The sequence below is a fragment of the Chaetomium fimeti genome, assembly GCF_033439085.1.
Source record: "Chaetomium fimeti strain CBS 168.71 chromosome Unknown B0H64scaffold_5, whole genome shotgun sequence".
Taxonomy (NCBI): domain Eukaryota; kingdom Fungi; phylum Ascomycota; class Sordariomycetes; order Sordariales; family Chaetomiaceae; genus Chaetomium; species Chaetomium fimeti.
Window position 1 is genome coordinate 2,999,765 of NW_026944333.1, and position 27,592 is coordinate 3,027,356.

The window sequence follows — 27,592 nt, forward strand, 5'->3', positions numbered from 1 at the left end:
TCCTGACGGCTCGACCCCACCACTACCCGGGGTCATCGTAGTTGGCCAATCAACGCGCCATCTCCAGATGACCCCGGTTTGCCCTCTTGACATTTTGACATCGACGGAGAGTTCACAGAGAGCGACTTGTACAAGCATGGGCATGCTACGTGCACAGAAAGGACACCACACTAGCCTGGAAGCTGAAGCATCAGGGCAATATTGGTTGTGGATGTATGGGCTTGTCAAGCATTTGGACAACCTGGAAATCCTCGTGTACCCAAGACGAAAGCACCGGTTACCCAAACACAGTTGGCCAACGTCAGGACCGAGTTAAACAGTGGCGTCGTCGGCTCTCAGAGCAAACAAACAGCTGGCACAAAACACAGTATTATTCCGGCCGAACGAGTTTATCAAATGAATCCCAATGGTGCATGATGCAGACGGCTACCTCCTCGGCATGATGCTCCTCAACATGATGTCAAGTTCATGTGGCCTGGAGGAAGCGCATGGCGCAGGTGACCTCATGTCTGAGCACCCGAGTCGCAACCTGCTCCACCTCTCCTAGGTCCGTTCCTGTGGGATGAACATGAAGGCAAGAGTCGACTCCCGAGCAGTCTTGCCGTGGGGCCACGCCCGGGATGATCCCGGATTCTCGGGTGCCTCTCTCTCTTTCTCCCGGTGTAATTATCACGTTACTGAGGCGCCGGTCTTATGAAATGCGCATTTAAGCCGACGATCTCAAGCCTCGACGAGGCCATGATACCGAGCTTTGCGCAGTAAATATCCATGTAACAACAAGGCAACTCTCGGCCGAAACGGGGGGCAGTTTGCGGTCGTTCGGCTGCGATGCCGCATGCCCCGCTAACCTCTGCCGCAGGTCGGAGTTGTTGCGGAGCGGCTTCTCTTTTCGCTGCGTTGTTCTCGAGCCGAAAGCGCGGCCAAGCTACTGCAGTAAATTCTCAACCGAGCGGCTTCCTTCCGGACTTCCAGGCTGCTTGGCATTTGCTGCCCCGCTCTGTCGCCCCCCAGGCCGCTGGCGAATCGAGATGGAACGTTGGATTGTATAAAGTGTGCGGGAGACGGGAGTTCCAGGCAAGGGTCGGCTTCTCTCCAACCGAGCCATCGAATCAACTGGAATGAGTGGACGGCCCGCCCCTGGGCGGTTGAGCTGATGGGGTTCGGGGTAAGGAAGGTGGGGGCTGCGGCTTCCATCTCATTCGGGCAGGGTGAACACCACCGAATAGGCCAACGGAGAGAGCAGTCTGTCCGCCTCAGCATAACTGCCCTACCGGAAAACGAGGGAGGTATCCGTACGAATAAGGTAAATAAAACCCTGGCATGCATATTGATTATCTGACCGTCTGGATTACGTATACCATGGCTCATGTCTGTAGCTGAGAAAGCCTGGGATATGGCCGAAGGCACGACCGGGGACTTTTCGCATGCCAGTGGAGTCAATCTATGTAGTCGCACAGTTCATTTAGAAACTCAAACGCCAGACATTCGGAGTCGTATTCGGCTTCCATCTCGCATACCAGTACAGGACAAGACTCCAGCCATCGTGAGGAGTTCCGTAATTATAAATGTTCGCTGAGTAGGTAAAACTTTTATGTATAGGTATTGGATTGAAACATGACCATGATTGCCCCGCCTCTGTGCCACGGTCAAATGTTTTCTATATTATGCCGATAGGTATGTAGTTACTTAGGTAGGTAGGAGAGAAGTTCTACTTGCGTGGAAACAACCTACCGAGAAACCCCTCCAACCTGACAGTGAGTTAGCTCGGTTAGGTACAGAATACTCGTACAAATTCCTGTATCGAGTAATTATGGGGTCAAACAATCCCCTGCAGGTCCCAGGCCCCCTCTGCGCAAAGGGCTGCAGGTTAAGCAGGCTATGCTTGGCAAACTTGCCGGGCTGACGGTGGTGCCACGGAGCGCGAGACCGCCCGGACGAGGGTCCATGGGTTGCATGTGCGGTGTGGCTTTCTGTCGATAAGTCCGCTGCGAAGGCGGCCGCGGATCCTAGTTGAAATTTCCAGATCTTCTTGACCTCAACCCCCTTTTCCTTCGCGCTTTCCGCCTCCTCCTTCTCTTTCTCTCCACATTCCCGCGCACTTTCGCCGGTTGTGTCCTCGCCTTCTCTTTTTCTCCAATTGCGCGTGGCGACGTGCAATCCCGCGACGCCCGCACTTCTTCTCTTTTTTTCTCCGCCGCTTGGATCCGTTGTCCGTCTGCTTCGGCTTCAACTTTTGGCGACGCCACGCCGATCGGGCCGTATCCATTTTTACGGCTAACGTTTTCCCGCGAACCCATCTCAGCTTCGGTCTTCGGGGACGGTGAATGTTGTTCTTAGAGAGACGGACTTCACTGGCCGCATCTCTCTCGCCGCTAACAAGTGCTCCTGTGTTCTGATTTGACGCTTGTCCGTCACGGATTCGTGCAGCTCGGCGCGTCCCGAATCCGACGAGATTCTCCTTCTTCCTTGTCGCCATGGCTGAACTCGACACTCTGGACGTCATCGTCCTGGCTGCCATCTTCCTCGGGACGGTGGCCTACTTCACCAAAGGGAAATACTGGGCCGTCACCAAAGACCCGTATGCGAGCTCCTTCGCCGGTGCCAATGGCGCCAAAGCGGGTAAGACTCGCGACATCGTCGAGAAGATGGAGGAATCCGGCAAAAATTGCATCATCTTCTACGGCTCACAAACGGGTACCGCTGAGGATTACGCGTCGAGACTAGCAAAGGAGGGCAAGAGCCGCTTCGGCCTCGAGACCATGGTCGCTGATTTGGAGGACTACGACTACGACAACCTGGATGCTGTCCCCAGCGACAAGGTCGTCATGTTCGTGCTGGCCACATACGGCGAGGGCGAACCCACGGATAACGCTGTCGACTTCACCGAGTTCATCACCGGCGAGAGCGCATCCTTCACCCTCGACAACGACCCCCCTCTTGGCAACCTGAACTACGTCGCATTCGGCCTGGGCAACAACACGTACGAACACTACAACTCAATGGTCCGCAACGTTGACAAGGCTCTGAAGGCCGCCGGCGCCCATCGCATCGGAGAGGCCGGCGAGGGCGACGACGGCGCCGGCACCATGGAGGAGGACTTCTTGGCTTGGAAGGACCCCATGTGGACCGCTCTGGCTGAAAAGATGGGTCTGGAGGAGCGCGAGGCCGTTTACGAGCCGATCTTTGGTATCACCGACAGGGAGGGTCTTACTCGCGACGCGCCCGAAGTCTACGTCGGCGAGCCCAACAAGACGCACCTCGATGGAACCCCCAAGGGCCCCTTCAACGCCCACAACCCGTACATTGCCCCCATTCAGAAGTCCTCCGAGCTGTTCAACGTCAAAGACCGCAACTGCCTACACATGGAAGTCGATATCAGTGGCTCCAACCTGAGCTATCAGACCGGTGATCACATTGCGGTCTGGCCTACCAACGCCGGCGAGGAGGTCGACCGTTTCTTGGACGTCTTCGGTCTCACCAGCAAGCGCCACAATGTCATCAGCGTCAAGGCCCTCGAACCGACTGCCAAGGTGCCTTTCCCAACCCCGACCACCTTCGACGCCGTCGCCCGTTACCACATGGAAATCTGTGCTCCAGTCTCTCGCCAATTCATCGCCACTCTCGCCGCGTTCGCGCCCGACGACGAGTCCAAGGCCGAGATGACCAAGCTCGGCAGCGACAAGGACTACTTCCACTCCAAGGTTAATGCTCATTGTCTCAACATCGCTCGTCTCCTCGCGGTTGTGAGCAAGGGCAAGAAGTGGGACAACGTTCCGTTTTCCGCTCTCATCGAAGGCGTCACCAAGCTGCAGCCCCGCTACTACTCCATCTCGTCTTCCTCTCTGGAGCAGCCCAAGTTGATCTCCATTACCGCAGTGGTCGAATCGCAAAACCTCCCGGGCCGCGGCGACCCTTTCAGGGGTGTCGCGACAAACTATCTCCTGGCTCTCAAGGAGAAGCAGAACGGCGACCCGAACCCCAGCCCTTTCGGCCTGACGTACGAGATTACGGGACCCCGCAACAGATTCGACGGCATCCACGTTCCGGTTCACGTCCGCCACTCCAACTTCAAGCTTCCCTCGGACCCCACAAGACCGGTGATCATGGTCGGTCCCGGTACCGGTGTCGCCCCGTTCAGAGGTTTCGTCCGTGAAAGGAAGAAGATGGTTGAGAACGGCCAGACTGTTGGCAAGACCATCCTCTTCTTTGGCTGCCGGAAGTCGGCCGAGGACTTTTTGTACAAGGACGAGTGGGAGGTGCGTCCTAAATCTTTTTCCCTTGGCCCGCAAAGACATAATTTTGCTAACCCTCTCCGCAGGAAGCTAAGCAGGTGCTTGGTGACAAGTTCGAGATTGTCCTCGCCTTCTCTCGTGAGGGGTCCAAGAAGGTCTACGTCCAGCACCGGTTGAAGGAGCGCGCCAAGGAGGTCAACGAGTTGTTGCGACAGAAGGCATATTTCTATGTCTGCGGTGACGCCGCCAACATGGCTCGCGAAGTCAACACCGTCCTGGCGCAGATTCTCTGTGGGGAGCGCGGCATCCCGGAAGAAAAGGCTGAGGAGGTCGTCAAGCAGATGCGGGCGACGAACCAGTACCAGGTACGTTTCGAGTCTTGCAATCTACGCCGAACTAGTTGCTAATGTGTCGAAATAGGAGGACGTTTGGTCCTAAACGAATATGCTTATCAGTGGGATTTATGCCACTGTGTAAACAGCGACGGCGCTAAGGTCAGGGCAGCGTTAGCAATTCAGCATCGGTTACTTCTGGGATAGATGGGAGTTTTGTTCATGCTGCATCGGTTTCGCTGTCGGCCAGCTTTTTAGAATAATGTGTCTTTTCTTCCCTCCTGTACACCCCCATTAGGTTTGGCATCATCCCTTCGAGGACGCATGTGCTTATAGCTCTTCTCCGTACTACGACATGAATGAGATTATTTTAACCAGATCTATCTGCCTGCCTATGTAATCTGTGTTCCGTCCGCCCTTGACCAAGGCAGCAGGCAATGTCTTGTGTATGGTTCCACAGTCCCGACCTGTGGCTGGCCCCGCCGCGAGAGAGGTTGTTCTCCAAGTCCCTTCTCCAAATCCCGCTCCCACATTCGTTTCCCTTTTCCGACCTTCCCGAGCGGGGATCTCCCGTTCAAAAGTCGGGATCTTGGGACACCCTTGCTGCTGCGAACAGACCTGGCTGCATGTTTCCCCGGTGTCTGTCTCGGAGTTTTGTTCCCTTCTTGGCCTTGACCACAATGTTGCCCGCCGGCAAGTCGGGTAACGGCGCAACTACTGGCCAGTGGTTACGATGAAGTCAACCACCATTTTTCACTCTATTCATTTTATTTCGACATGGTGGCCTGTGTTAAACCACACGTGTTGGGGAGCGAGGTTTTCAAAAAGAAAAGTAGAAAAAAAGAGAAAAATATAGAACGGGAGATGTATTCCAACCCTGTTGCTGCTGCCTTTGCTGAAGCCACACCATCAATATAGGTGCCAAAAGCAAAGGCTCCCCCGAATCAGACGCAGCCTACACCTTCGGCAGCAGTCGACATCCACCTGCCAACGATGTAGTAATCGGTTGCAAGTTCGTCAAAAGCCCTGCTGTCCACTGCGTGCTGTCATCACGCGAAGAGGGCGGAAACCAGCGGAGAATTTGGCGTTCTGATCTGAGACATACCTTCCGATTAGTTACACTAGCCAATAGCTTCAACGATCGAGAGCCACGCCTACGGAAACAACCACTTGCCTCTCGGGTCCCTACCTGACTGTGCAGGTATGTACCTCCTACCTCCCTGGGTCGGGCCAAACGACTGAAGCGACGACGGCGCTGCTGCGGTATCACCTTCTCCAATCCCAGTCTGTCGTCGTGCATGGCCACCTTTACCTTTGTTCGTACGCCATCGCAGCGCCATATTCCCAAAGTGGGCAGCTCAAGCAAGGGGCTTCCTTCTTCTTCCCCTTCACGCCAATCAGCACATTACCGATGGTGTACATATGTAGAAAGCTCGAGGGGGGACGGCATGGCGATCATGCCCGTGTCTTGGATCGAGCTGGCTGTTCACCTTCTCATCCCGCTTTCCGTGCTCCCATTCCGTGGTTCGTTATGTAACCGCCCGGTCGGAAAGCCTCCCGTGGCGATCGTGGGCTGAAGGTGTCTCGCCTCTTCTTCGGATACGGTACCAGCCCCCGCCCAACAAAAGACGAACTTGTCTCTGGCGTGAGGCGCTTAGTTGCAGCTTCTCCCGTCGGCCCGCGCCTTTTGGGATGTGCGGCTTTTGAGGTTGCGGGTGGCATTCGCCCATCTTGGATATTAAAGGGGCTTGATGTCCGTGTTGGCGAAGGGCGGTTCGTCGTCCTTCGGTGCTAGGTTCTTCTTCTTCCACTCCAAGTATCTCTATCCCAGCATTGTTATCAAGTATTCGCTTAGCCATAAGCTTTAGGATCGTGAACATACCTAGCATAAAGCGCCTCTTGACGTGGACCTTTACCTTTGCCATTCCATCGACCACTTCAATCGCGAGTCACTGAAGGACAAGGAGCAAGGGGTCTTTGCGGGTGGGAACGGCGAGGTTATTCCCACCAGAAAACATCAACCAGCAGCATGCTGACTGAGGCTGCACAGATCACTTATCCGACACCACCACACCGTCACAAGGCCGGGTTAATGCAAAACGCACTTTCGTGATCATTGGTGCCCCTTGACGGCATCTCTCAACAACCTTATTCCCACATCAAGTCTGGAAGTCGGCCTGTATTGGATGAGCTTGACCGTCCCGCACAGTGAGAACTAGGATAACGTCCTGGTTTTGTCTGATCTCGTATCAGTTCAGTTTTTTTACGAACCTCTACATCATTTCCAGCGGTGAAGCAGGCAGGAGCTCCATAAACTGGGCAAGCGGAGGACACGGGACGCAACTGGCTTCTAGCAACCCGGGCAAGCAACAAAACGGACGAGATCCATTTCAACCGCGGTGAGAACCCATTGCGGAAAATAAGTGGCCGTCAGCTTGAAGTTTCTGCCTGTTCCCACAGGTGCAGGGGAAAGGCCATCGGGCAGGATAGGTTCCGGCAGTTCCATGGTATCCCGGGCAGTCAAGAGCACGTCACCCACGGTACCTTGGGCGTTCGAGGCTGGGCAGAGTCACTCGAACTTGCATCATTTACTGCCCACCTAGGAACCCGCTCCTTCCTCCGGCCGAACAGTTCTAGGGTAGGTTCGCCGATAACGAGGAGCACCGACTTGGCCTTGTGCCGTCGTTCCTTCTTGACTTTCTTCTGATCCATTACCTTACCAAATCGCCGGGATCAACTTACTGTGTAGAACCACTGCACTCTAACGACTTTTGGAAGCCTCTACTTGCAATTTACCGGCCAAGCATATTGTAGAAGGGGCCATCATCGTACCCCGATCGTTCATTTGGGTTGTCAGCTCGAGCTCAGCAGGTAAGTTCGGCAGCATTTCTTTCGACTGTATGGTTTCTTGCCTTCCCTCCCTGTTAGCATTCATCAAGTGCACAAGTTTCACCCTGCCTACCGTGAGAATCTCCACAATCTGGTCTTCAAAGTTGGGCAGGTTTACTGCGGCAGCAGTGGGTAACCTCGAGTAACCGGTTTGGGCAGCACTGTCTAGGTGGGCAGGTCCGGGCAGCATCAACCAGCGCGCCTTCCAAATTCCCCTCCTCACCGGGCTGCTCGTCTGGTCCCCGCTGGAAGGTGGCAAGAGCGCTTGCACTTGAGCCACTGTGCTTTAAAATCCTCTCTCCTCTGCACACCCAAACCCCATCATTTTGGACTGTCGTGGATTCTGCTTCCGATCATTACAGCATCAACACTCCCTCCCCGTCCCAAATCAACCACCGCAGTCTCTTCCATTCATCTTGCTGATAGCTCGATCTATCTTCTTACCTCCACCATCACTCGCTTGCATTCGACTCTTTGGTACTAACATCGCCGTCATCGAGTGCCTCGGTTTCTTGTTGTCGATACTTACATCTCTGTGATCCTACGACAATCGGTCAGGGTCGATTTTGGAGGTAAGTCAACGCGTCAAAACACGGTTCCCCTTACTTCCAAATCACGGTCTTTTTTTTCCTTGCCCGAAGGTCTTGAAAACCCTTCCTTGATCGGGTCTTTCTACGTTTATCCTCCTCTCCCATTCTTCTCCGCTCCTCTATCTCTTCTAGCTTCACCCACCCATCAACAGCCTGCCCCCATTATCACTTGGCTTTTTGTATTGACAAACCGTTCTACAGAAGTACTCATTTGTCAAGAAACGAGCAACCGAAAAGGTGTGTACCGCAAGCACCCTCTTTCCAGCACTCCCACTGCAACCGCCCCTCCGACCTCGATGTGTTTTATCTGCCGGCGATTTGAGTCGGCCGTCCTTATTTTCTACTTCCGTTGAATAGCATCACCATAACACCGAGGCTAATCGCTGATTATAGCTTGTACCATGACTCACTATCGCGCCGGCGCTGCCATGTCTTCGGACACTGGAAACCATCGCCACGCATCTTATCCTGCATACCTGAGCGCTCAAATGGGCCACGGGCCCCATCATGACAATCAGGCTTCCCATGGACAGCATATGGGTCACCACTCGGATGCCATCGGCGCTGTGGTTAACCAGTTTAGGACGCTGGCTCTCCCGGCCGGTCCTGGCATGCCCACCGCTTCAACTATGTCGCAGATCCAGGCTCACCATGCTTATTGTGGCCCTCAGGAGCAGCCTGTCGCCTACCAGGGCTATCCGGTTCCGGTCCATGTCGGCATGCCGCACGAGGCGGCTTATTCATTTGGAGTCTCTGGCCAATATCCGGCCCAGAGCGGATTTGCTCCACTGCCCGTTCCATACCATGCCATGCCTTACACACCAGGCCGAGTAGCATCTTACGCTGACCGCAGCAGCGAGGTTCCTGGTCTGGATAATCGCCGTGGCTCGTATTCTACCACTGAGTCGACCCCGGCGACTCCCTTCTTCGGCAGTGCGTCGGAGCGCGGCAACGCTTCGAGGATCGCGGTTTTCCGCTCGAGCTACACGACCCCTTCCCCAGAGCAGGTCGTCGCACCCAAAGCTCCTCAGCCCATCGATGAGAGTCTCCTGGAGCTCCTCAAGCAGAACCCGCCCATTCCGGAGGCCGTACCCGCCGTATTCACGCCACCCAGCCACACCAAGTCGATAGAGCAGTGCCTAGAGAATAGGATTCATGGAAACCGCAATGTCTACATTCGCGGGCTCCATCCCACCACCGACGACGAGCTCCTGCATAGATATGCGTCTCGCTTCGGTAAGGTCGAGCAGAGCAAGGCCATCATCGACACTTCGACTGGGGCTTGCAAAGGGTATGTCTTGTTCTGAATTCCGCGTGAAACCGGCTGACATTATTTTAGATTTGGCTTTGCCAAGTTCGCAGACGTCCGTGACTCCGAGAAGTGCATCCGAGGCTTTTATCATCTTGGGTATGAGGTTGGCTTCGCTCGGGTAAGATTTATCCCTCTATGCCCCGTCCATGTATTTAGTACTGACTTTGAGACAGGAGAGCTTCAACGCGAGGCTCAAGGCCGAGGGTGACGAGTTGTCTACCAACCTGTACTTGTCCAACCTGCCTAAGCGCCTGAACGAATCGGTGAGTTGTTTCGGACGAGACTTGGAGTTACTGTCGACTAATATTTGTGCCAGGAGCTGAATGCGATCTTTGCCGGCTATCATGTAGTCTCCAGCAAAATTCTCCGTGACAGCATGGGCAACAGTCGTGGTGTCGGTTTCGCTCGGTGAGTAGGGGACCCGTGCTTCAAGCTTGACCATAGCAAACTAACACGCGGAACAGTTTCGAGACGCGCGATGAATGTGAGGACATCATAAAGAAGTACCACGGAGCTTCCATTGGAGAAGAGGGGATGTTGATGCAGGTTCGCTATGCGGATACGCCGGCCCAGAAGGAGCTCAAGCGCATCACTGCCGAACGGCGCCAGTTCCGCACCAATGAGTACAACATTGGTGCTTATGGCACAGCTGATGTTGGAATCCATCCAAGCATATACAGCCCTGCCCCTTGGAACCGCCGTCCCGACTTGGGAGCTAACGGGTAAGTCGTTTCCGTGCCATGGAAGATTGAGTTTGAAACTGACTTGTGACCAGCCTCTTCGCGCCCCGCGTGCCTTCCATCCGTACCAACCTGGGAAGCAGCGCGAGTGCAGGCTCAATGATGGGCCAGAGCATGGGACACACCCCCAAGTATGATCAGCACCAGTGTGATGGGCAGCTTTCCGAGCATCCCTACTAATATCCTTTCAGGCAGAGCATCTCGGTGCCCGGAACGGTATCCTCTGATGACGGCTTGGGTGGCGACGGTGCCACCGTTGTTGACTCCCCAACTGCCAACAAGGGCAGCACTCAGTCATCACCCACCGTCAAGGCGGAGAAGGCCTAGATGGCCGTTGATGCTTCGCCCTAACCTTATGTTGAGGAGTTGTTGGGGCAGTGTAGGACTTTTGTTGGGCCACCAGACTTTCCTTATCTCAAAGGTTTGTCGCAACGATATCGGATACTTCACTATCGTCATCTCGCTTTTTTTGCTATGGTCACAATGGCCTCGGACGGGCGCGACTCGGGTTCGGGGCAAAGTGGTTGTCAGCTCACATAATGAACTTCTCTACTATGTCGAACTGGGATAGAATAATCTTAGGGACGGACTCTTAGTCGGTAGTGGAGGGCGTGGGACGGGCAGCCACAACAAAATACTCTTTTCCATTTCTTTTATGGGGGCTTGGACTTCGATGATGAAATCCCAGCATAGTAGTATCGATCGAATGGAGGGAATCGCGCGACTTTGTGTTGTGCGTGCTCGATGAGTGCTGGAACAAGCCGTTACGAGTCGGCGGGTGACAATTTAGGCTCTGACACGCTCGGGGTCATTCAGGGGAATTAAACGTGACAAATAGTGCGTCAAGAGACAGGTATCATTGACAATGATGTTTATTCATGTCCCATCATTGATTGCTAGTTTCTCTAACCCTTCTCCAGCTGTTACAATTTGATCCCCGATGACTTGATGCCCCTCATCCGCATCCTCGTCCTCGTCCTCCTCCTCTTCCTCAGACTCATCCTCCGCGTCATCCGAGTCGCTGGCCTCATTCTTGGCGTTGGCTTGCTGCTCCCGGAGGGCGGCCTCCAGGTCCTTGGCCATCTTCTTGGTGAAGCCGGACGCCTCGACGACGGCGTCGAGCCGCCGCACGCCGTCGCGGCCGACCGTCTTCTTGGCGTCCTTGAAGAAGGGCCCCGGCTCGGTGCTGGTGAAGTGGAAGCGCCGCGAGAAGAAGCGCTTGACGCACTCGACGTCGCGGTCGAAGTACATCTCGGCGTTTTGGTGGTCCATGGATACCATCTGGGGGAAGTCGATTAGGATGGGGGTTAGGGTGGTGGACGGGGTGGTGGAGTCGTCGTCTTCTTGTTGTTGTTCGTTGGTGTTGGGGTCTGTGTCGGGGTCGGTGTCGTCGTTTTCGGTCTCGGGCTCGATCTTGTCCTCGCGGATGAGGATGTTGAATTCGTTGAAGTCGCCGTGGATGAGGCCGTGCTTGGCGAGGCGCAGGATCAGGGATATCAGCTCGGCGTAGAGGGCGGCCGGGTCGGGGACCGACGAGATCTGCCGCATCGGGGGCGCGTCGATGAGCGTCATGAGGATGGTGTGCCGCGACTGGGCGATCGGCTCGGGCACGGGGAAGCCCTCTTCCCGCAGCGCCTGCATGAAGGCGTATTCCTTGATGGCGGCGAGCCGGGAAAGGTACATCCACGAGCCGGACTGGCGGTTCTTGAGGTAGTCGCGGTTGGTCTTGACGGTGCGGAATGAGATGCGCCCGAGACGGTGGATCTTGAGGACTTTTTGCGTGCCCTTGTCGTCGGCCACGATCATGATGTCGCTCTCCTTGCCGACGCCGATGCGGCTGCCGACGCTGTAGACGTTCTTGCGCGAGGCGTGGGTGTGCAGGGCGAGATAGTCGAGCCCGCCGTACGAGAGCCGGTAGCCATCGTACTTGGCTTCCTTCATGCGCGCAATCAGGCCGACCTTGGCGAGGTTCGAGATGGACTTGTGCACGCCGCTGGCGCCGCCTTTGAGGCGGGCAATCTTCTCGATTAATGTTGTTGGAACGAGCTCATGGTTCTTGCTACCCATCTCAACCTGTTGGAGCGGAATGCCGTGTTAGTGGGGTGATAATGACGAGGAAAATGAACTGGGAACTCACGGCTGTGAGAACCCTCCAGTCCTCCGCTGTCAGGTAGCGCATAGCTCTCGTGTCTAGCTTCATGGTTGCGAATTTCGATGAAAAACCACGAGTGTGCTGTGCGGGTTGGTGGTTTTGGTTTTGATTGAGAGCAGAATTGAGAGGCAGTCAGTTGATATTCGCCTGTCCTGGTGAGCCCCTCCAAAGCTCGGGCAGTGTGTCCACCAAAAATTCATGGCTGCGAGGGGCGATAAGCCAACGCCCAGCTGATAAGGACGGGCCTCTGCGCACCGTCATGGCTGGACCGGGGGGCGGGAAATGGACCGGATTTTGTATGTGCCGGGCCGGCGGCGGCTGTTGGTCCCAGCTCCCCAGCATGGGGCGGCTACCAAGCTCAGTGGAGCTGACCGCTGGTTGGGCGCCTCGCCTCAGGCGGCAAGCAGCATCGCGTAACCAAGCTGCCTGCCTTGCCCGCACGGATCTATTAAGCTTCCACTCCCTTCCAACCAAGCCCACCAAACCCACCAAACAACCCGAATCACCCCAAGCCGCCCGTTATCCCCCGCGCCGGGATCAGATCTCGGAGACCCAACATCCCAATTTTAATAAGGCGAGCGACTGCTGCCGTTTCTGCGACACCCCTCACTCGCTAGCTCTTTCGCCGCCCACTTTAACTGAGCTTTGGGCCATCCCCGCCATCCCAAGACCCGACCATGGCGCAAGAGAGCGACTTGTCTAAGACGGCCGACAAGGGCAAGGGGAAGGCCGTGGATGATGAGACACAAAAGGACAAGGCCGGGGAGCCGGTGCCGACCGGAAAGAAAGACGAGGACGACAAGGCCGAGTGTTTGTTATCCTCTCCTGCGCCACCCCGCCGAGACTCGGGACTCGGGATCTCTGTCGATTCGGTTTCGCTGACTACCACTATCACCAGCTTCGGAAGAGCTCAGCGAAGAGGACCAGACTTTGAAGAATGAGCTCGACATGCTTGTTGAGCGGTTGACTGTGCGTAGCCTCACTTCCATAGTCGATCCGTCCATCACTTGCTTACTCTAGTGTCGCAGGAATCCAATGCATCGCTCTACAAACCAGCCCTCGAGACCATGAAGAACTTTATCAAGACATCAACCTCCTCCATGACAGCCGTCCCCAAGCCTCTGAAGTTTCTACGGCCACACTATGAGACCATGACAAAGCTCTACGATGAATGGCCGGTAGGCGACGACAAGAACTCCTTGGCCGATGTTTTGTCCGTGATCGGCATGACCTACTCGGACGAAGAGCGCCAGGATACCCTGAAGTACCGTCTCCTCGCACCCACCCAAGACATCGGCTCGTGGGGTCACGAGTACGTCCGCCACCTCGCGCTCGAGATCGGCGAGGTCTACGGGAAGCGCATTGCCGCCGACGAGTCAACTGCGGACTTGGTCGACCTCGCACTGACTCTCGTGCCCCTCTTCCTTAAGAGCAATCAGGAGGCCGATGCCGTCGACCTGATGAGCGAGCTGGAGATTATTGAGGAGCTGCCCAAATTTGTCGACGAAAACACCTATGGGAGGGTTTGCTTGTACATGGTCTCGATGGTCAACTTGCTCACCTACCCGGACAACGAGCAGTTCCTCCGGGTCGCGCACGGCATTTACAAAAATTACAAGCAGTACACCCAAGCCATGGTGCTTGCCATCCGGATTAACGACCTCGCCCTCATCGATGCCGATTTCGACGATGCCCCGGATCCGGCGCTGAAGAAGCAGCTTGCCTTCCTCGTCGCCCGCCAGAGGATATGTCTGGACCACGACCGGGATACGCCCGACGACGAGGAGATTGTTGAGTGCATCGGCAACGTGAAGCTGCCCGAGCATTTTAAATCCCTTGGCAAGGAGCTCAACATTCTGGAGCCCAAGACAACCGAGGATATCTACAAGAGCCACCTGGAAAGCAGCCGCGTGGCTGGCCTGACGAACTTCGACTCTGCCCGTAACAACCTGGCGGCCGCTTTCGTGAACGCTTTTGTGAATGCGGGCTTCGGAAACGACAAGATGATGCTGGTTGAGAAGGACAAGGAGAGCTGGGTGTGGAAGACCAAGGAGGAGGGCATGATGTCGACCGTCGCCTCTCTGGGGACGCTGCTTATGTGGGATATCGAGAGTGGTTTGGACCAAGTCGATAAGTACACCTACCTCGAGGAGGAGCAGATTCAGGCCGGCGCCTATCTCGCAATAGGCATCATGAACTCGGGCGTTCGGTTGGATTCGGAGCCTGCCATGGCCCTACTCGCCGACCACGACAAGCTCAACCACAAGAACCCCCTGATCCGGGTAGCCGCCATCATGGGTCTTGGTCTGTCGTACGCCGGCTCCAACAAGGAGGAGCTTCTCGCCTACCTCCTGCCCATCATTTCCGACACAAGCCAGGAGATGCGGGTGTCGGCAATGGCTGCGCTGGCTTGTGGGTTGGTTTTCGTTGGGTCTTCACACGCCGAGGCCGGGGAGGCTATCATCATGACTTTGATGGATGACGAGCGTAAGAGCCAGCTCACGGATAAGTGGACACGCTTCCTCGCTCTCGGTCTGGGTCTCCTCTACTTCGGTCGTCAAGAGGAGGTCGATGTCGTTCTGGAGACGCTAAAGGTTGTTGAGCACCCCATGGCGAAGCCGACATCGGTTCTCGCGTCAATCTGTGCTTGGGCTGGAACCGGTGCTGTTCTCAAGATCCAGGAGCTTTTGCACCTGTGCAACGAGCACATGGAGGAGTCGGAGGAGAAGAAGGGTGACGAGCTGCTGCAGGCTTATGCTGTGCTCGGCATCGGCCTGATCGCCATGGGCGAGGACGTCGGTCAAGACATGGTGCTCCGCCATTTCGGCCATCTCATGCACTACGGCGAGGCAAACATCCGAAGGGCAGTGCCTCTAGCCATGGGTCTCGTCAGCCCTAGCAACCCGCAAATGAAGATTTACGACACCTTGTCGCGGTATAGCCACGACAATGATAATGACGTCGCCATCAACGCCATTTTCGCCATGGGTCTCGTGGGTGCCGGTACCAACAACGCGAGGTTGGCGCAACTTCTCCGGCAGCTCGCGAGCTACTACCATCGGGATCAGGAATCCCTGTTCATGGTACGCATCGCTCAGGGCCTGCTGCACATGGGCAAGGGAACGCTCTCCATCAACCCCTTCCACACCGACCGCCAAATCCTGTCGCGCGTCTCCGCGGCCGGTATCCTTGCTGTCCTCGTGGCGATGATCGATTCGAAGCAGTTCATCACGTCGAACTCGCACTACCTGCTCTACTTCCTCGTCACGGCCATGCACCCGCGCTTCCTGGTCACGCTGGACGAGAACCTCAAGCCGCTGACGGTCAACGTGCGGGTTGGTCAGGCGGTCGACGTTGTCGGCCAGGCCGGTCGCCCCAAGACCATCACCGGCTGGCAGACGCAGAGCACACCGGTGCTGCTGGCGTATGGCGAGCGCGCCGAGCTCGAGGACGAGGAGTACATCAGCTTGAACGGCACGCTCGAGGGTCTAGTCATCCTACGCAAGGTACGTCCCTAATTCCCCCTTTCGCTATGTGCGAACCAATACTAATTGATCATGTTAATGCAGAACCCGGAGTGGGAGGGTGGTAAATAAACGGGTTTGCCAAACTTGGGTGGGGGCATGCGACTACGAAGCGCAAGAGACAGCTTCTCGTAGACAGGGATACGGTGATGATGTATGTGTACATTACAGTAAATGCGTTGCGCAGGTTCATCAACCGGAACGGCAGGCTAGCTGTAGTGGCAGCCCGACGACTTCGTGTTCCTAAAATGGGTATACAGCGGAACCATCATGATTTATGGACCTGGGAGTCATGCCATTGGTGACGTCGAAATTACTACTTCTTGTTTATGTAACTTGACCAGGTTCGCGTCGACAGATCTAGGGTATCCATCTCTTGCATCGACGGACGTAGATACAACAAAAGCGGAAGCACCCACACCCATCTACATCCATCTACATACTTGGAATATGTAGCGTAGATACAGATTAGACACGTACCGCTAGATACACCCGCCCATCAACGCACACATGCACGCCTTCTTTCTCTCCCCAACCAACGAATGTCAGGTCAGCCCCTCAACCAAACCAACCCCCATAACGGAACCGGAACTCCATGCTTGATCAGACCGAGCCGAAGCCAAGAACCAAACCAAACCAAACCAAACCAATCAACCACAGCAAACCCCAATACAGCCCCCCCCCGACCCCCGCCCTTCTTCACTTCTTAATCCCAAAGATATTCCGCTTCTTCTTCTCCTTATCCTTCTTCTTCCCGCCACCCCCATCCGACCCGCTCGTCCCCGGCCGCAAGTCCCCCGCACCGCCCACGCCCAGCGACGAAGCCGACGCCGACGGACCGTTGTTGTTCAGGGTCATACCAGCCATGCCCTTGGTCGGCGGCCGCAGCCCACCACCACCACCACCACCACCGGGGGGCATCTGGTGTCCCATGCCCATGCCCATGGCAGCCTGCTGTTGGGGCGCGGGCGCGGGGGCAGGGACGGGCGCGGGGCGCTCGAACAGGTGGGCGGGGGCGCGGGGCGGGGGCCGGTCGACGGGCAGGTCGAGGCGGCGGCGGTCGAGCTTGAGGGCGCGGAGGTCGGCGATGTATTTGCCCGGGGAGGCCATGTGGCTGGAGGCGAGGAAGACGTCGCGGTTGTGCTTGTCCGAGATCTCGTAGCAGGCGCGCGCCTCCGAGTAGGTGGCGCCGCCGGCGACGAAGACGATGACGCGCTGCCGGTTTTCGGCCTGCCGCCGGTTGGCCGACGCCCAGCGGGGGGCGGCGGAGCGGAGCGAGCCCTGCGAGCCGTGGGTTTCCGAGGCCGCCTCGAGCGGGGGCACGACGTAGGGGAAGAGGGCCGGGTCGAGGTCGCCCGCGCAGACGTGCTCTAGCATTTGCTTGAGGGCGGGTTCGAAGCGGGAGAGGGCGTATTCGTCGTCTGGGATGGCGCCTTGAGGGTTGCGGGGCGGGAATAAGGGGGGCGGCGGCTGGCGCGGTTCTTTGAGTTCTTTCAGGGGGCGGGCGCCGAGGAGGTGCAGGTTTTCGATGATGGTTTGGTCTTGGCTGTCGCGCGATCGCTGTAGAGAGGCATGCCATAGTAGCCGGCTGATGTCCTTCTCAATAACGCCGTCACGGTACAAGACGTACAGGGTGATGAGGCGGAGTCTGTCTGCCGGTGCCACGTCTGGGTCGTCCAAGAGACGGACAACCTCGTCGAGGACGTTCTTGGGCTTCTTGTAGTCTTCGTCGAGGCCGGTGGCCAAGGTCTGCTCTACCGCAGCAATGTCTACGAGCTTGTATTTTTTGAAGATATTCATGGCCTCCTGGGCCATGGTGAGGTGGAGAGAGTAGGCCTGCTTCGTCTCCTGGAACTGCGGCAGGCCAGCCATCATGTCCCGAATGTCGTTCACGGTGGTCTTCCCGGCATCCGCCTTGGCGAAGTGTGGGTTTTGGTCGAGGAACTTCTGGAAGTCGCTCATGAGCTTGTCGATGGTATCCTTCATGTGGCGGTGCCTGTTGTTGACCCAGACGGTATCCTTATCCATGAGTTCCATGTCCTTCTCCTCGGCATTGGCCGTGTTCTCGTTGACGGTCATGCGAAAAGTGACCTTGCCGTTTTCTTGATCCTTTATCGGAAGCAGATCGTGGGCCATGGCTTGGTAGGTGAACTCGTGTACCAGGGGGGCCATCAAGTCCATCGATCTGTCCGTTATGAGCAGCACCGACTGTGGCCGCTGAGATTGCGGTGGGAAATTACGGTCGAAGCGCTGATAGCCATCTAGCTCTTCCTGGACGAAGCGGGCCAGGTGCATGCACAAGACTTTCGCGTCGTGGGTGGTGTGTGCCGGGGGTTGGTAGTACCGAATCTTGGGGACTTCTTGCAAGGTGATGCAGACGGCGGCAATCTACAAGTTTGGTTAGCTAAATAGCACTAATAGAACGGACGGCGTGTTCGTACCTTTGATGCCAGGGCGCGTAAATGTGGTGCCACGAGGTTGTTGCAGGTGGGATTGTACAAGACGAGGAAGCTGGACGGGTCCTGAAAGGTGATGAGATGCGACTCCCGGGGGTAGAAGTCGACGAGCAGACGGTCAGGGGGCCCTATCAATAATACGGTGAGCCCAAGAGCCTCGGAGCCACGGAGCCACGGAACACGGAAACGGCATACCTCCCATTTGCCCCCGGGCCCCATCTAGGCGGCGGTGCAGGTGGTCGGGCAAGGAGCCAGCCCATATGATAAACCCCCTCCTGTAGCGGCGGCGCTCGAAGTCGGCGAGGAGACAGTCGACGATGTGTGGCAGGGGAGAGAGGAGGTACACGGCATCCATGTCCGGGTTCAGCTCCCTCCGCTCCTCGATGCGCTCGATATCTGAGTGTCCGGTTTAGTGCTGCTGACGGACGGTCGGGTGGGGATACGGAGGCATACTGGCGATGTTGTGGTTGAGGATGTCATCTTCGTTGACGGAGCTGTCGATGATTTTCTTGGTGCCTTCGTCTAAAACCAGAACTTTCCACTAACAGACACGCGACAGGGTCAGCGCGGAGCTCTCTCGTGACGGGGTCGGGGTATGGAATGAGGCGAGGTCGGCTTACATCGTTCTGGGTAGTTCTCTGGATGGCGTTGATGATGGCTAAGTGGTAGGGCAGCGGTCAGCAACGGTTATTATGTGGTGGCTCCTTTTCTCAAAAACGGGTGGTATGCATACCCTTGCCGTGCTCCTTGATAATGGAGGGCCCGTCCATGGCGGCGGCGGTGGTACGCGGTGAGGCCACAGCCCGGGGAACCGAAGGGGGCGTCGAGGGAGGGAGGGAGAGGGAGGGAGGAAGGAAGCGAGAGAGGGAGATGGTTTGGATGTGGGAAGAATTGTTGTTTCTTAAGCGAGAGATCAGTTTCTAGTTACTGCAAAATCCCAAGATACCCAGGTAGCGAATAATGAATGCTCGGATCCCCGCCGTTTCTGCTTCGAAACACGGAGTTGGCAGCTTGTCGCTTGCCGCTTGCCGCTTGTCGCTTGTCGCCTTGTCGCATGTGGATCGCAATGCATGGTGGGGTGCCGCCCAACAGCTCTGGGCGCATGAAGCTTATAAAGCCCTAACCCTTAAACACCTTCATCTCGTGTTGAATTGCTTCATCTCCACTCCACTGAGATTTGACTTCAACCATTTCCATTCGAGCTTCCAAAAAGAACAAAAACATACAACACCGAGGATTCGCTGGTCGTCACCGACCCAACTACTAGTTCAGCTCTCACGAGTTTGACTAGGGGAGAGCGGACGGGATCCCGTACTTTCTCGTGGATATGGTCGTATGTGATAGTCGGGCGAGGAGGTGTCGTTCATAAACGTGGATCCTCAGGTATCTTTGGGTACAAAAGGGAAAAAACAAAACATACAACACCGGGGATTCCCCAGTCGTCACCGACCTGAGTACTAGTCCAGCAGTCAGTAGTTTATCGAGGGGAGAGCGGACGGGATCCCGAGCTTTCTACTGCTTATGGTCGTATGTGCTCGTCACCTTTGCGAATCGACATGATATTGGGGCAGTTTGTCGTTGACCACAGCCTCGTGATGCTCCAACGACATGAACGACCATCAACCCTAACCCCGCAACGTCGGTCTGCATGAACCGCCCCACCTACGGTCCGCGGGGTAAGAACCCTGAAGGACCAACTTGCGCATGGACGAGAACCCCCGCCGTGCCTGCCGACAACTACCGTGGCACCGCCAATTGCTTTTGTTCCTCTTTCTCTTTCATCTCGGCTTCCGATCATTTGGGTCGCCAAGCCGCATGGAGTGTTACCCGCTAATAGCATCCATCCGAACCTTGGGCCGAACGTTAAGGGTTATTGTGCCCATTGTTGACACCAGAACGAGGGCGTCACGATGGGATTGGAGTAGCTAAGTGCAGCGAAGCTACAACGCAGGCGCAGCTTGCATCAAGCCATCACTACCTACCTTAGTACCTTCCTGTGCAACACACCTCTTGAGAGCGGGGAATATCACCTGCACCCCGATTTGCCCACCTTATTCTTCCCTCCCCCCTCCCCCCCCTTGGGATCTCCCCTCTTTCGCCCTCAAGCCAGTTCTTCCAGCATGGCTGCATGTCCCACATCACGACGTGATATTCCGTCGTCATGCCAGTCACACCCGCAGCGTGGCTTTAACCCCGGACACTTCCCTCCAATCGAGGCTGCTGGCGTCGACATGGTCTCTGCAGCTCCTGTCTTATCAGGAAGTCATCCGGCATACTGGGACCCCAATACATGCTAGAACAAAGGCCCGCGGGATGATATTCCACTCCGGGGCTGTTGTTGGACCTGATGCCGATGATCGTCGCATCTCCGCGTGGGCCACCACCGAAATAGAATGGCCGCTCGGAAACTGTACAGGCCCCTCTTTCTAGTGTCCCATGGTTGCATCATAAATACCGTGTGTCTCTATGTTCCTCATATCCACCTTGAGCCGTATGCCCCAGCCTTGGTAGCATCTCTCCTCCCTGACCTGCCATGTCTTCTTCACCTATTACCGTTTCTGAAGCGGGCAAGGATGTTCCTCGGGACCTCGAGAATCAGGGCCAGGGCGAGCCCAGGCGATGGGCAAAGCTCATATCATTCCTGGCCGTAAAGGATGGTGAAGTCTACGAGGCCAATCCCGACAAGAACCCAAAATGGTACCAGAGATTGCTGGACGCTGGCGTGGAAGAGAATGGGATCAAGCCGGTGCCCGTCGATCAACGTACTTCAACTCAGTACAGCAACCTCTTCACCGTCTTCTTCACCTGCCTGTTGTGTTTGCTCCCGTAGGTAACCAAGCTACCAGCCCGTGGGACATGAAACTAACTCCCTACCCACAGAATCCCAACCGGAATGCTGGCCACACTCGGCATGGGTCTGAGCCTGAGAGACGCCTCGCTCACCATCCTGTTCTTCGCCATGCTCACATGCATCCCGCCCGCCTTCATGGGCATAGGCGGTATGGAGACGGGGCTGAGGCAGCTCGTACAGGCTCGGTATTCGTTTGGGTGCGTCGAAACCGACTCTACGTGAACCAATTTCACCCTTTCTAACATGCCACAAGTCGCTACCTCGTCACCATACCGCTCCTCCTAAACGCCGCCACAGTGACAGGCTTCTCTCTCCTCTCGTCTATCGTCGGCGGCCAGACACTTGCCTCCTTGAACCCGGACAAGATCGGTGTCGACGTGGGCATTGTGATCGCCTGTATCGTCTCCTTCTTGGTCTCCCTAATGGGCTTCAAGGCCCTCCATTTTTGGGAGCGCTGGACCTGGATTCCCAATTTGATCGCCATCGTCATCGCCGTAGGCTGCGGCGGCAAGTACCTCCACCTCCAAACTGACACCGACCCGGCAACGCCGTCGCAAGTCATGACCTTTGGCTGCCTGATTGCCGGCTACTTCATCACCTTCGGCGGCACCGTCTCGGATTATTCCATCTACCACGACCCGCGGCGTACATCCCGGTATGTACCTATCAACCCCCCCTCCACTCCCAAAACAAAAACCAACCAAACTAACCCCCGCCCCCCCCCCTCCGCCCCCCCTCTCAACCCAGCCTCAAAATCTTCCTCTACATCTACACGGGCCTCCTCCTCCCCTCCATCCCCCTCCTCGTCCTCGGCGCCGCCATCGGCGGGGCCGTGCCCAACGTGCCCAGCTGGCACGCAGCCTACCTGGCCACAGGCATCGGCGGCGTCATGAGCGAGATGCTGGCGCCCGCGGGCGGGTTCGGCCGGTTCGTGCTCGTGATGCTGGCGCTGAGCGTCATCGGCAACATTGCCGTTTCCATGTACAGCATCGCGCTGAACCTGCAGATGCTGCTGCCCTTCTTTGCGCGCGTGCATCGGTTTGTTTTTATTTTGGTTACTATGGCGATTATGATCCCTATGGCTATTCGTGCTGCTGAGGAGTGGGAGGAGAGTTTGACCAACTTTTTGGCAGTGATTGGCTACTGGGCGGGGTGTTTTGATGCGGTGTTGATCGTGGAGCTGGTTGTGTTTCGGCGGATGGACTACTCGACGTTTGATCATGCGATTTGGAATGTCGGGCGGAGGCTGCCGCCGGGGGTTGCGGCCATTGGGGCGTCGGTGGTGAGTTTGGGGTTGGTCGTGCCGGGCATGGCGGCGCCGTGGTATACGGGCCCGATTGCAAAGACGACGGGAGACATTGGGTTCGAGATGGCGTTCGTTGTGACGGCCATCAGCTATGTTCCATTTCGGTGGTTGGAGATTAGATGGAGGGGGCATTTGTAGGTTGTTTGTCTCCCGAGGTAAACTTTTATGGCGACCGCAATAAACCCCTTTCCCCTCTCACCTCTTGATCCTCCCGCACAAGACCACATCCTCCCCAAGCGGACACCACGTCACATCCGTCAACCGCACCGGTTCGGCCGGCCGTCCATCCTCCCCGGCCGTGCGCGGCGGCGAGACCACCACGCCACCCTGCCCGAGCCACGTCGGCGCGATAGTCACAATGACCGAGTCGACAAACGCATTCCCCGCAGGCTCGAGCAGCGAGTTGATCACCTCGCCACCGCCCTCGATCATGACACTCGCCACACCCTCCCGCGCCAGCACCCGCAGCACGTCCTCCCACGCAAACCGCCCCTTCTCCCCCCTCGCCTCCAGCGGCACATACCGCCCGCCCACCGCCTCCAAAACCCTCCTCCTCCCCTCGTCCACAACCACCCCCTGCGCAACAAACACCCACGGCGCCAGCCCCTTCCCCTCCCTCGCCACCCCCACAACCCGACTCCCCCCATCCACCGCCCACCGCGCCCGCGGATCCAGCACCACCGGCCGGGGCTGCTGAGGCTGTCCCACCACCTCCCCACCTTTCACACCACCACCACCACCACCACCACCACCACCACCACCACCCCCCTCCCGCTCACCACCACCACCCACCACCCCAGCTTCAGGAAACGGACCCTCCAGCGAAAGAAGCCGTGAGTTCAGCCCCGGATCATCCGCCACCGCGGTGCCCGCACCGACGAGGATGGCGGCGTGGCGCGCGCGCAGGTAGTGGGTCATGGCCTTGGAGGCCGGGCCGGACAGGGCGGTGCGCACGCCGGGGGCGAGGGCCAGGGAGGCGTCGAGGGAGTGGGCGTAGGTTAGGGTTACGTGCGGGCGGGTTTCTTTTTCTTTGGTGGTTGTGGTGGTGGTGGTGGTGTCCTTGGGGTTGGTGGTGGTTGATGATGAGGGGGTGGGTGAGGGTTGGGGTTGGGGTTGCGGGAGGTACGGGGAGATGAGGGCTGCGTGGGCGGCGGGGAAGGTTAAGGTTTGTTCTTTGGGAGGGGTGGGTTGGGGGTTGAGGGATGCCATGATGGGTGATGTGAGATGGCTTTTTGGCGTTGAGGTCGGGTTTATTGTGTGGATAGATGTACAATGATGGGATCGGTGTTGAACCGCAGACAAAGTCCGGCGTGCAGACCCTGCCAAGACTGGGGTCATCTGTAACAACAGTGCCCAGAACTCGGCGATACACGACAGCATTGTTACAAATATTGGTACGAATATTCGTACTTCGGACCTCAACAGTGTAACAATCCATGCATGTACTTGTATGCTGCACTTCCGCTGTCATCCTTGGCTGTTGTGTCAGCGGAATACAAAGGATCGGATACCTGCTTCGAAAAGTAGTTTAGTTATGAGGATCGCTGTAATGGCGATCGCGTCAGCACTTTAACTGCACGTATCCCGAGTGACTGTACAGTAATGTAAACTCGTCCCGCAAATCACATCCATCTCAATAATCGGACAGAACAACCCCGTTTCCATTCTTGCTGCGGACTCGGTCTCTTTGGCTCCGGTTTACTCCGAGCCGCACGCAGGGCTGTGGCGGAGCGTTTGAGTGCCACACATGGATGGTCTTCGAAGGGGACCCTGTGAACCTGTGAACCGCCCATGTGAGACGCCCGAGGTCTGAAGGAGCGAGTGACACGGCAGCGAGCAAGACGCATTGGCCCACGCCGAAACTCCGCGAAGGCCAAACTCGGCATTGAGGGGGCCATCCATTCTTTGTTCGATAATTAGCCGTCGCGCGTTTAGATAGTCTGCCGTGTATCGTCTGTTTCTGCTCGTCTTTGTCGAGTCTCATTCATGGCCGTTTACAGCTTTTGTTGAGCGAGTCTCCCGCTTCTTCGAGCGACTACTGTGTAACTGACTACCTCCCTACCAACCGAGGCCGCGTCGCATTCAGAGGCGCTGGCACAGTTCGGACAGTGCGGAGTAACCGCCCCCGCCACTGCTGCACATCATCACCGGGCACTGGGTCTCGGGTCCAGCGACACGTAAGGTACCGACATAATCTGCGACACAGCCACGCTTGCCACGCAGGGGGAAACCATCTTCAAAACCAACTGCCAACCACCGACGCAGCTTTCAGCCTTGCACCTTTTCTTTTGGCGCATTCCCAACGATCAATCCCTCTGCAAACGACCGCCCACTCACCGACAAAAATATCCACTCCTTTCCATTCCGCAAACAACCACAACCTCCCGGTCAATCGCTCCACGTCGCGCATCACCATCCCATCAAAAAAAACCCACCCAAACACCACCAACCCCCAAACCAAATCCAAATCCAAACCCCCAACTCCAAAAATGCAAAAACACGACGAACCCCCCGCCTACGGCAACAACCCCTCCTACCCGCAGCCGGCCTACTACCAAGGAGGCGGCGCACCGCCGCCGCAGCAGCAACAGCCCGGCGCGGCCGGCGGTTACTACCAGCAGCAGGCGCCGATGGGCTACAACGGCGGGCACCCCCAGCAGGGCGCGCCGCCGCCGGGCGGGTACTACCAGCAGGGGCCCTATGGCCAGCAGCAGCAGCCGATGCATTACCAGCAGCAGGAGCAGAAGAGCAGTGGGCCGGTATGTGACTTTTTCATTACCTAGTTTTTGTTGTCTGGCCTGGGATGGTGATGTTGCGCGGTTGAAAAAGGGGTTTGCTAACGAATGATGGCAGGGATTCCTTTCGGCGTGTCTTGCCGGTTTGGCGTGCTGTTGCTGCTTGGACATGTTGTGTTAAGCGGGTTTTGTTGGTTGCGGGTGGTCGCCGGGGCTGGTTTCTTGGACAAACGAAAGACGACGTGGGGGCGGGAGGGGGTGGCTATGCGCGTCGTGCGGTATCGCGAATTCCGGCCGGGGCAGCTTGGAAAAGCAAACGGCTGACTGCGCGATGAGCGATACGATGGGTTCGCGAATAGCAATGGGCGCCGGGCAGGGACCGCGGGATGGGGGCGCAGGGTTGACTGATTGACGACCCGTGGGTGGCCTGTGATGGAGTGGGCGGGCGTATCTCAGGGGGGATTCTGGTCAAGCACACGGCATGCATGACTTTCACGATGGTCTCTTATGTCATGGCTCGTGTGGTTCACGTTTGTTTTTTCTTTTCTTTCGGTAAACCTTGTAATATCTAGGTGGCTGCTTCTTCTAGGGTATGCGTTATAGGATCACCACCGACAGTGGCCACTACTGGAGAATACCGTACTTCCCTAAACAATGCGCCGTCCCAACCCTCCCGCCGCCCTCCAACGCCCTCACAACGTGGCAAACAGCCGGTCGTAGTTGCCAATGGCCTCCTGGACGCAGTCGTTGGAGTAGATCATCTTCTGGACGTCCGGGCTCGCCCACTTGTCGGGCACGGAGCCGGACTTGCCGTTCTGGCGGAACTCGCGATCCCGCGCCTCCTTGGCCTTGCCCTCCCCGAGATGCAGGATGCGGCCCGAGTGCGCGGCCATGTCGACCAGCGCGCTGCAGTGCGGCTTGCGCAGCAGCTCGTACACCTTGAGCGTCCTGGATACCGCCTCGGGGTCGTGCGTCTTGTCCGCGGGGATCCTGCTGACGACCTCGGCCAGCACGGCGCCGTCCTCGATCGCCATGGCCGCGCCCTGGCTAAGGTGCGGCAGCGTCGGGTGGCACGCGTCGCCCAGCAGCGCCACCGACCCGTGCACCCACGTCGGCAGCGGCTTGTGCACGCGCAGCTTCCACTCGCACACCTCGCCGTCCGGCACCAGGTCGAGCATGCGGTGCACCAGCGGGCAGAAGTCGCCGTACACGTCGAGCATGGCCGCCTTGGACCCCTTGGTCGTGTAGGTGGCGTTGGTGGCGGCCGCGAAGTTGGTGTCGGGCTGCGCCGACGACAGGTTGTAGATCTGCTTGTTGCTGACGGGGTAGGCGATGATGTGGCGGCGCTCCCCGACCCACCGCACCACCGTGTCGCTCTCGATGAGCGCCAGCATCTCCGGGTCGTGCTCCATCTGCGCCCGCTCCAGCATGATGCGGTACGCCGCCTGGCCCGTGTCCTCCTCCTCCGACTCCGTGCCCAGCTCCGCCAGCATCTGCGTGCGCGTCACCGACTTGACCCCGTCCGACGCCAGCACCATGTCCGCCTCCAGCGCGTACTCGTCCCCGCCCCGCGGCTTGAGCGTGATGGTCGGCTTGCCCGCGAACGAGTTCACCCGCACCAGCGCCGTCGAGAAGTGGAACTTGATGGCGCTTTCCTTCTTACACCCCTCGTACAGGCCGCCCGCGAGCGACGACCGGTGCCCCGTGCAGTGGGGGAACCCGTATTTCTCTTCGATGTCCGGCATCCGCACGTGTGAGAGCTCGATATTCGTGCTTCCCTCTGCTCATACGATTAGCCCCCCTCGAGCTAGTTTAGGGTCGACTCGGAGTAGTCGTCTTACGCCTGATGCTGGTCCCCTGGACGTTTGTTGCCTCGGCGTAGATCTCTTTCCAGCAACCTAGACGGTCAAGCACGCGAACAACGTTGGGCGGTATCTGGATGCCAGCGCCGACGAAGCCCAGATTCGACGCCGTCTCGAAGACATCGATGTTCTTGAACCCCTTTTTGGCGAAGGCGAGGGCGGTCCCCAACCCGCCCATGCCTGCAAAGCGTTAGCATCCATTTCTCCGGTATGGCCTGTGTGAAACTAAGGGAAGCGCACCCGCGCCGATGATGGCGATGCGCAGATCGCGTACGTCCGCCATGCTAGGACTCGACTGTAATATCTAAAGATGCCTTGGTCTGACTAAGTGTGTGTGTGTATGTGGGTATAAAGGGGGTGTATGGGTGACTTGAGAGAAAATCCAAGTAGTTCCAAGTTTGAAGTAAGGCAGAAGAGAGAGGGTATGAATGGTGCGGTTAAAGGAGGCTGTCCCTTCTTCACTAAGTATTCATATATACACCGGCGGCGACAGCCTGGATCCAGTCCTCGGCACCTGCTCCCGCGGACACAACCCGCGGGACTATCTGACCATCCCCCATCCCGTTTCGTGATTCGTGTGGCAGGCGGCGCCGGATCGAAGTGGGCCTTGC

General features: G+C 57.2%; 10 protein-coding genes across 10 annotated transcripts; 6 read left to right on the forward strand and 4 right to left on the reverse strand.

Annotated features, from left to right (window-relative positions):
• Nucleotides 1–2,474: 2,474 nt before the first annotated feature.
• On the forward strand, nt 2,475–4,670 carry B0H64DRAFT_325991 (uncharacterized protein; the record flags this gene model as incomplete). The annotated part of the gene is made up of 3 exons (XM_062800719.1): nt 2,475–4,256; nt 4,319–4,597; nt 4,653–4,670. The coding sequence occupies 3 exons, from the start codon at nt 2,475–2,477 to the stop codon at nt 4,668–4,670; spliced, it is 2,079 nt and encodes a 692-aa protein (XP_062658304.1).
• Nucleotides 4,671–7,973: 3,303 nt separating this feature from the next.
• Nucleotides 7,974–10,697, forward strand: B0H64DRAFT_195302 (uncharacterized protein). The gene is made up of 9 exons (XM_062799155.1): nt 7,974–8,025; nt 8,245–8,280; nt 8,437–9,334; nt 9,383–9,473; nt 9,529–9,618; nt 9,672–9,763; nt 9,820–10,077; nt 10,131–10,226; nt 10,287–10,697. The coding sequence occupies exons 3-9, from the start codon at nt 8,445–8,447 to the stop codon at nt 10,420–10,422; spliced, it is 1,653 nt and encodes a 550-aa protein (XP_062658305.1). The 5' UTR covers nt 7,974–8,025; nt 8,245–8,280; nt 8,437–8,444; the 3' UTR covers nt 10,423–10,697.
• Nucleotides 10,698–10,935: 238 nt separating this feature from the next.
• On the reverse strand, nt 10,936–12,419 carry B0H64DRAFT_401588 (Rio2, N-terminal-domain-containing protein). Its single transcript, XM_062804166.1, has 2 exons — nt 12,233–12,419; nt 10,936–12,168 (listed from the first exon to the last, which is right to left on the reverse strand). The coding sequence occupies exons 1-2, from the start codon at nt 12,293–12,295 to the stop codon at nt 10,972–10,974; spliced, it is 1,260 nt and encodes a 419-aa protein (XP_062658306.1). The 5' UTR covers nt 12,296–12,419; the 3' UTR covers nt 10,936–10,971.
• A 238-nt stretch (nt 12,420–12,657) lies between these two features.
• B0H64DRAFT_195396 (armadillo-type protein) lies at nt 12,658–15,942 on the forward strand. The gene is made up of 4 exons (XM_062799156.1): nt 12,658–13,057; nt 13,146–13,216; nt 13,276–15,753; nt 15,817–15,942. Exons 1-4 carry the CDS (start codon nt 12,925–12,927, stop codon nt 15,841–15,843), a joined length of 2,709 nt encoding a protein of 902 aa, XP_062658307.1. The 5' UTR covers nt 12,658–12,924; the 3' UTR covers nt 15,844–15,942.
• Nucleotides 15,943–16,060: 118 nt separating this feature from the next.
• On the reverse strand, nt 16,061–19,276 carry B0H64DRAFT_433883 (Sec1-like protein). The gene is made up of 6 exons (XM_062806069.1): nt 18,961–19,276; nt 18,848–18,885; nt 18,681–18,768; nt 18,423–18,623; nt 18,213–18,355; nt 16,061–18,159 (listed from the first exon to the last, which is right to left on the reverse strand). The coding sequence occupies exons 1-6, from the start codon at nt 18,995–18,997 to the stop codon at nt 16,471–16,473; spliced, it is 2,196 nt and encodes a 731-aa protein (XP_062658308.1). The 5' UTR covers nt 18,998–19,276; the 3' UTR covers nt 16,061–16,470.
• A 566-nt stretch (nt 19,277–19,842) lies between these two features.
• Nucleotides 19,843–20,212, forward strand: B0H64DRAFT_401596 (uncharacterized protein). The gene has a single exon (XM_062804167.1). It carries the CDS (start codon nt 19,932–19,934, stop codon nt 20,154–20,156), a length of 225 nt encoding a protein of 74 aa, XP_062658309.1. The 5' UTR covers nt 19,843–19,931; the 3' UTR covers nt 20,157–20,212.
• A 430-nt stretch (nt 20,213–20,642) lies between these two features.
• B0H64DRAFT_195487 (permease for cytosine/purines, uracil, thiamine, allantoin-domain-containing protein) lies at nt 20,643–22,551 on the forward strand. The gene is made up of 4 exons (XM_062799157.1): nt 20,643–21,053; nt 21,108–21,275; nt 21,332–21,733; nt 21,826–22,551. The coding sequence occupies exons 1-4, from the start codon at nt 20,761–20,763 to the stop codon at nt 22,520–22,522; spliced, it is 1,560 nt and encodes a 519-aa protein (XP_062658310.1). The 5' UTR covers nt 20,643–20,760; the 3' UTR covers nt 22,523–22,551.
• Nucleotides 22,552–22,579: 28 nt separating this feature from the next.
• B0H64DRAFT_325239 (dihydrofolate reductase-like domain-containing protein) lies at nt 22,580–23,593 on the reverse strand (the record flags this gene model as incomplete). Its single annotated transcript, XM_062800690.1, has 2 exons — nt 22,580–23,095; nt 23,180–23,593. The coding sequence occupies 2 exons, from the start codon at nt 23,591–23,593 to the stop codon at nt 22,580–22,582; spliced, it is 930 nt and encodes a 309-aa protein (XP_062658311.1).
• A 987-nt stretch (nt 23,594–24,580) lies between these two features.
• Nucleotides 24,581–25,556, forward strand: B0H64DRAFT_195490 (uncharacterized protein). Its single transcript, XM_062799158.1, has 2 exons — nt 24,581–25,143; nt 25,238–25,556. The coding sequence occupies exons 1-2, from the start codon at nt 24,874–24,876 to the stop codon at nt 25,298–25,300; spliced, it is 333 nt and encodes a 110-aa protein (XP_062658312.1). The 5' UTR covers nt 24,581–24,873; the 3' UTR covers nt 25,301–25,556.
• Nucleotides 25,557–25,795: 239 nt separating this feature from the next.
• Nucleotides 25,796–27,162, reverse strand: B0H64DRAFT_401603 (uncharacterized protein). The gene has a single exon (XM_062804168.1). It carries the CDS (start codon nt 26,862–26,864, stop codon nt 25,812–25,814), a length of 1,053 nt encoding a protein of 350 aa, XP_062658313.1. The 5' UTR covers nt 26,865–27,162; the 3' UTR covers nt 25,796–25,811.
• Between the last annotated feature and the right edge of the window lie 430 nt (nt 27,163–27,592).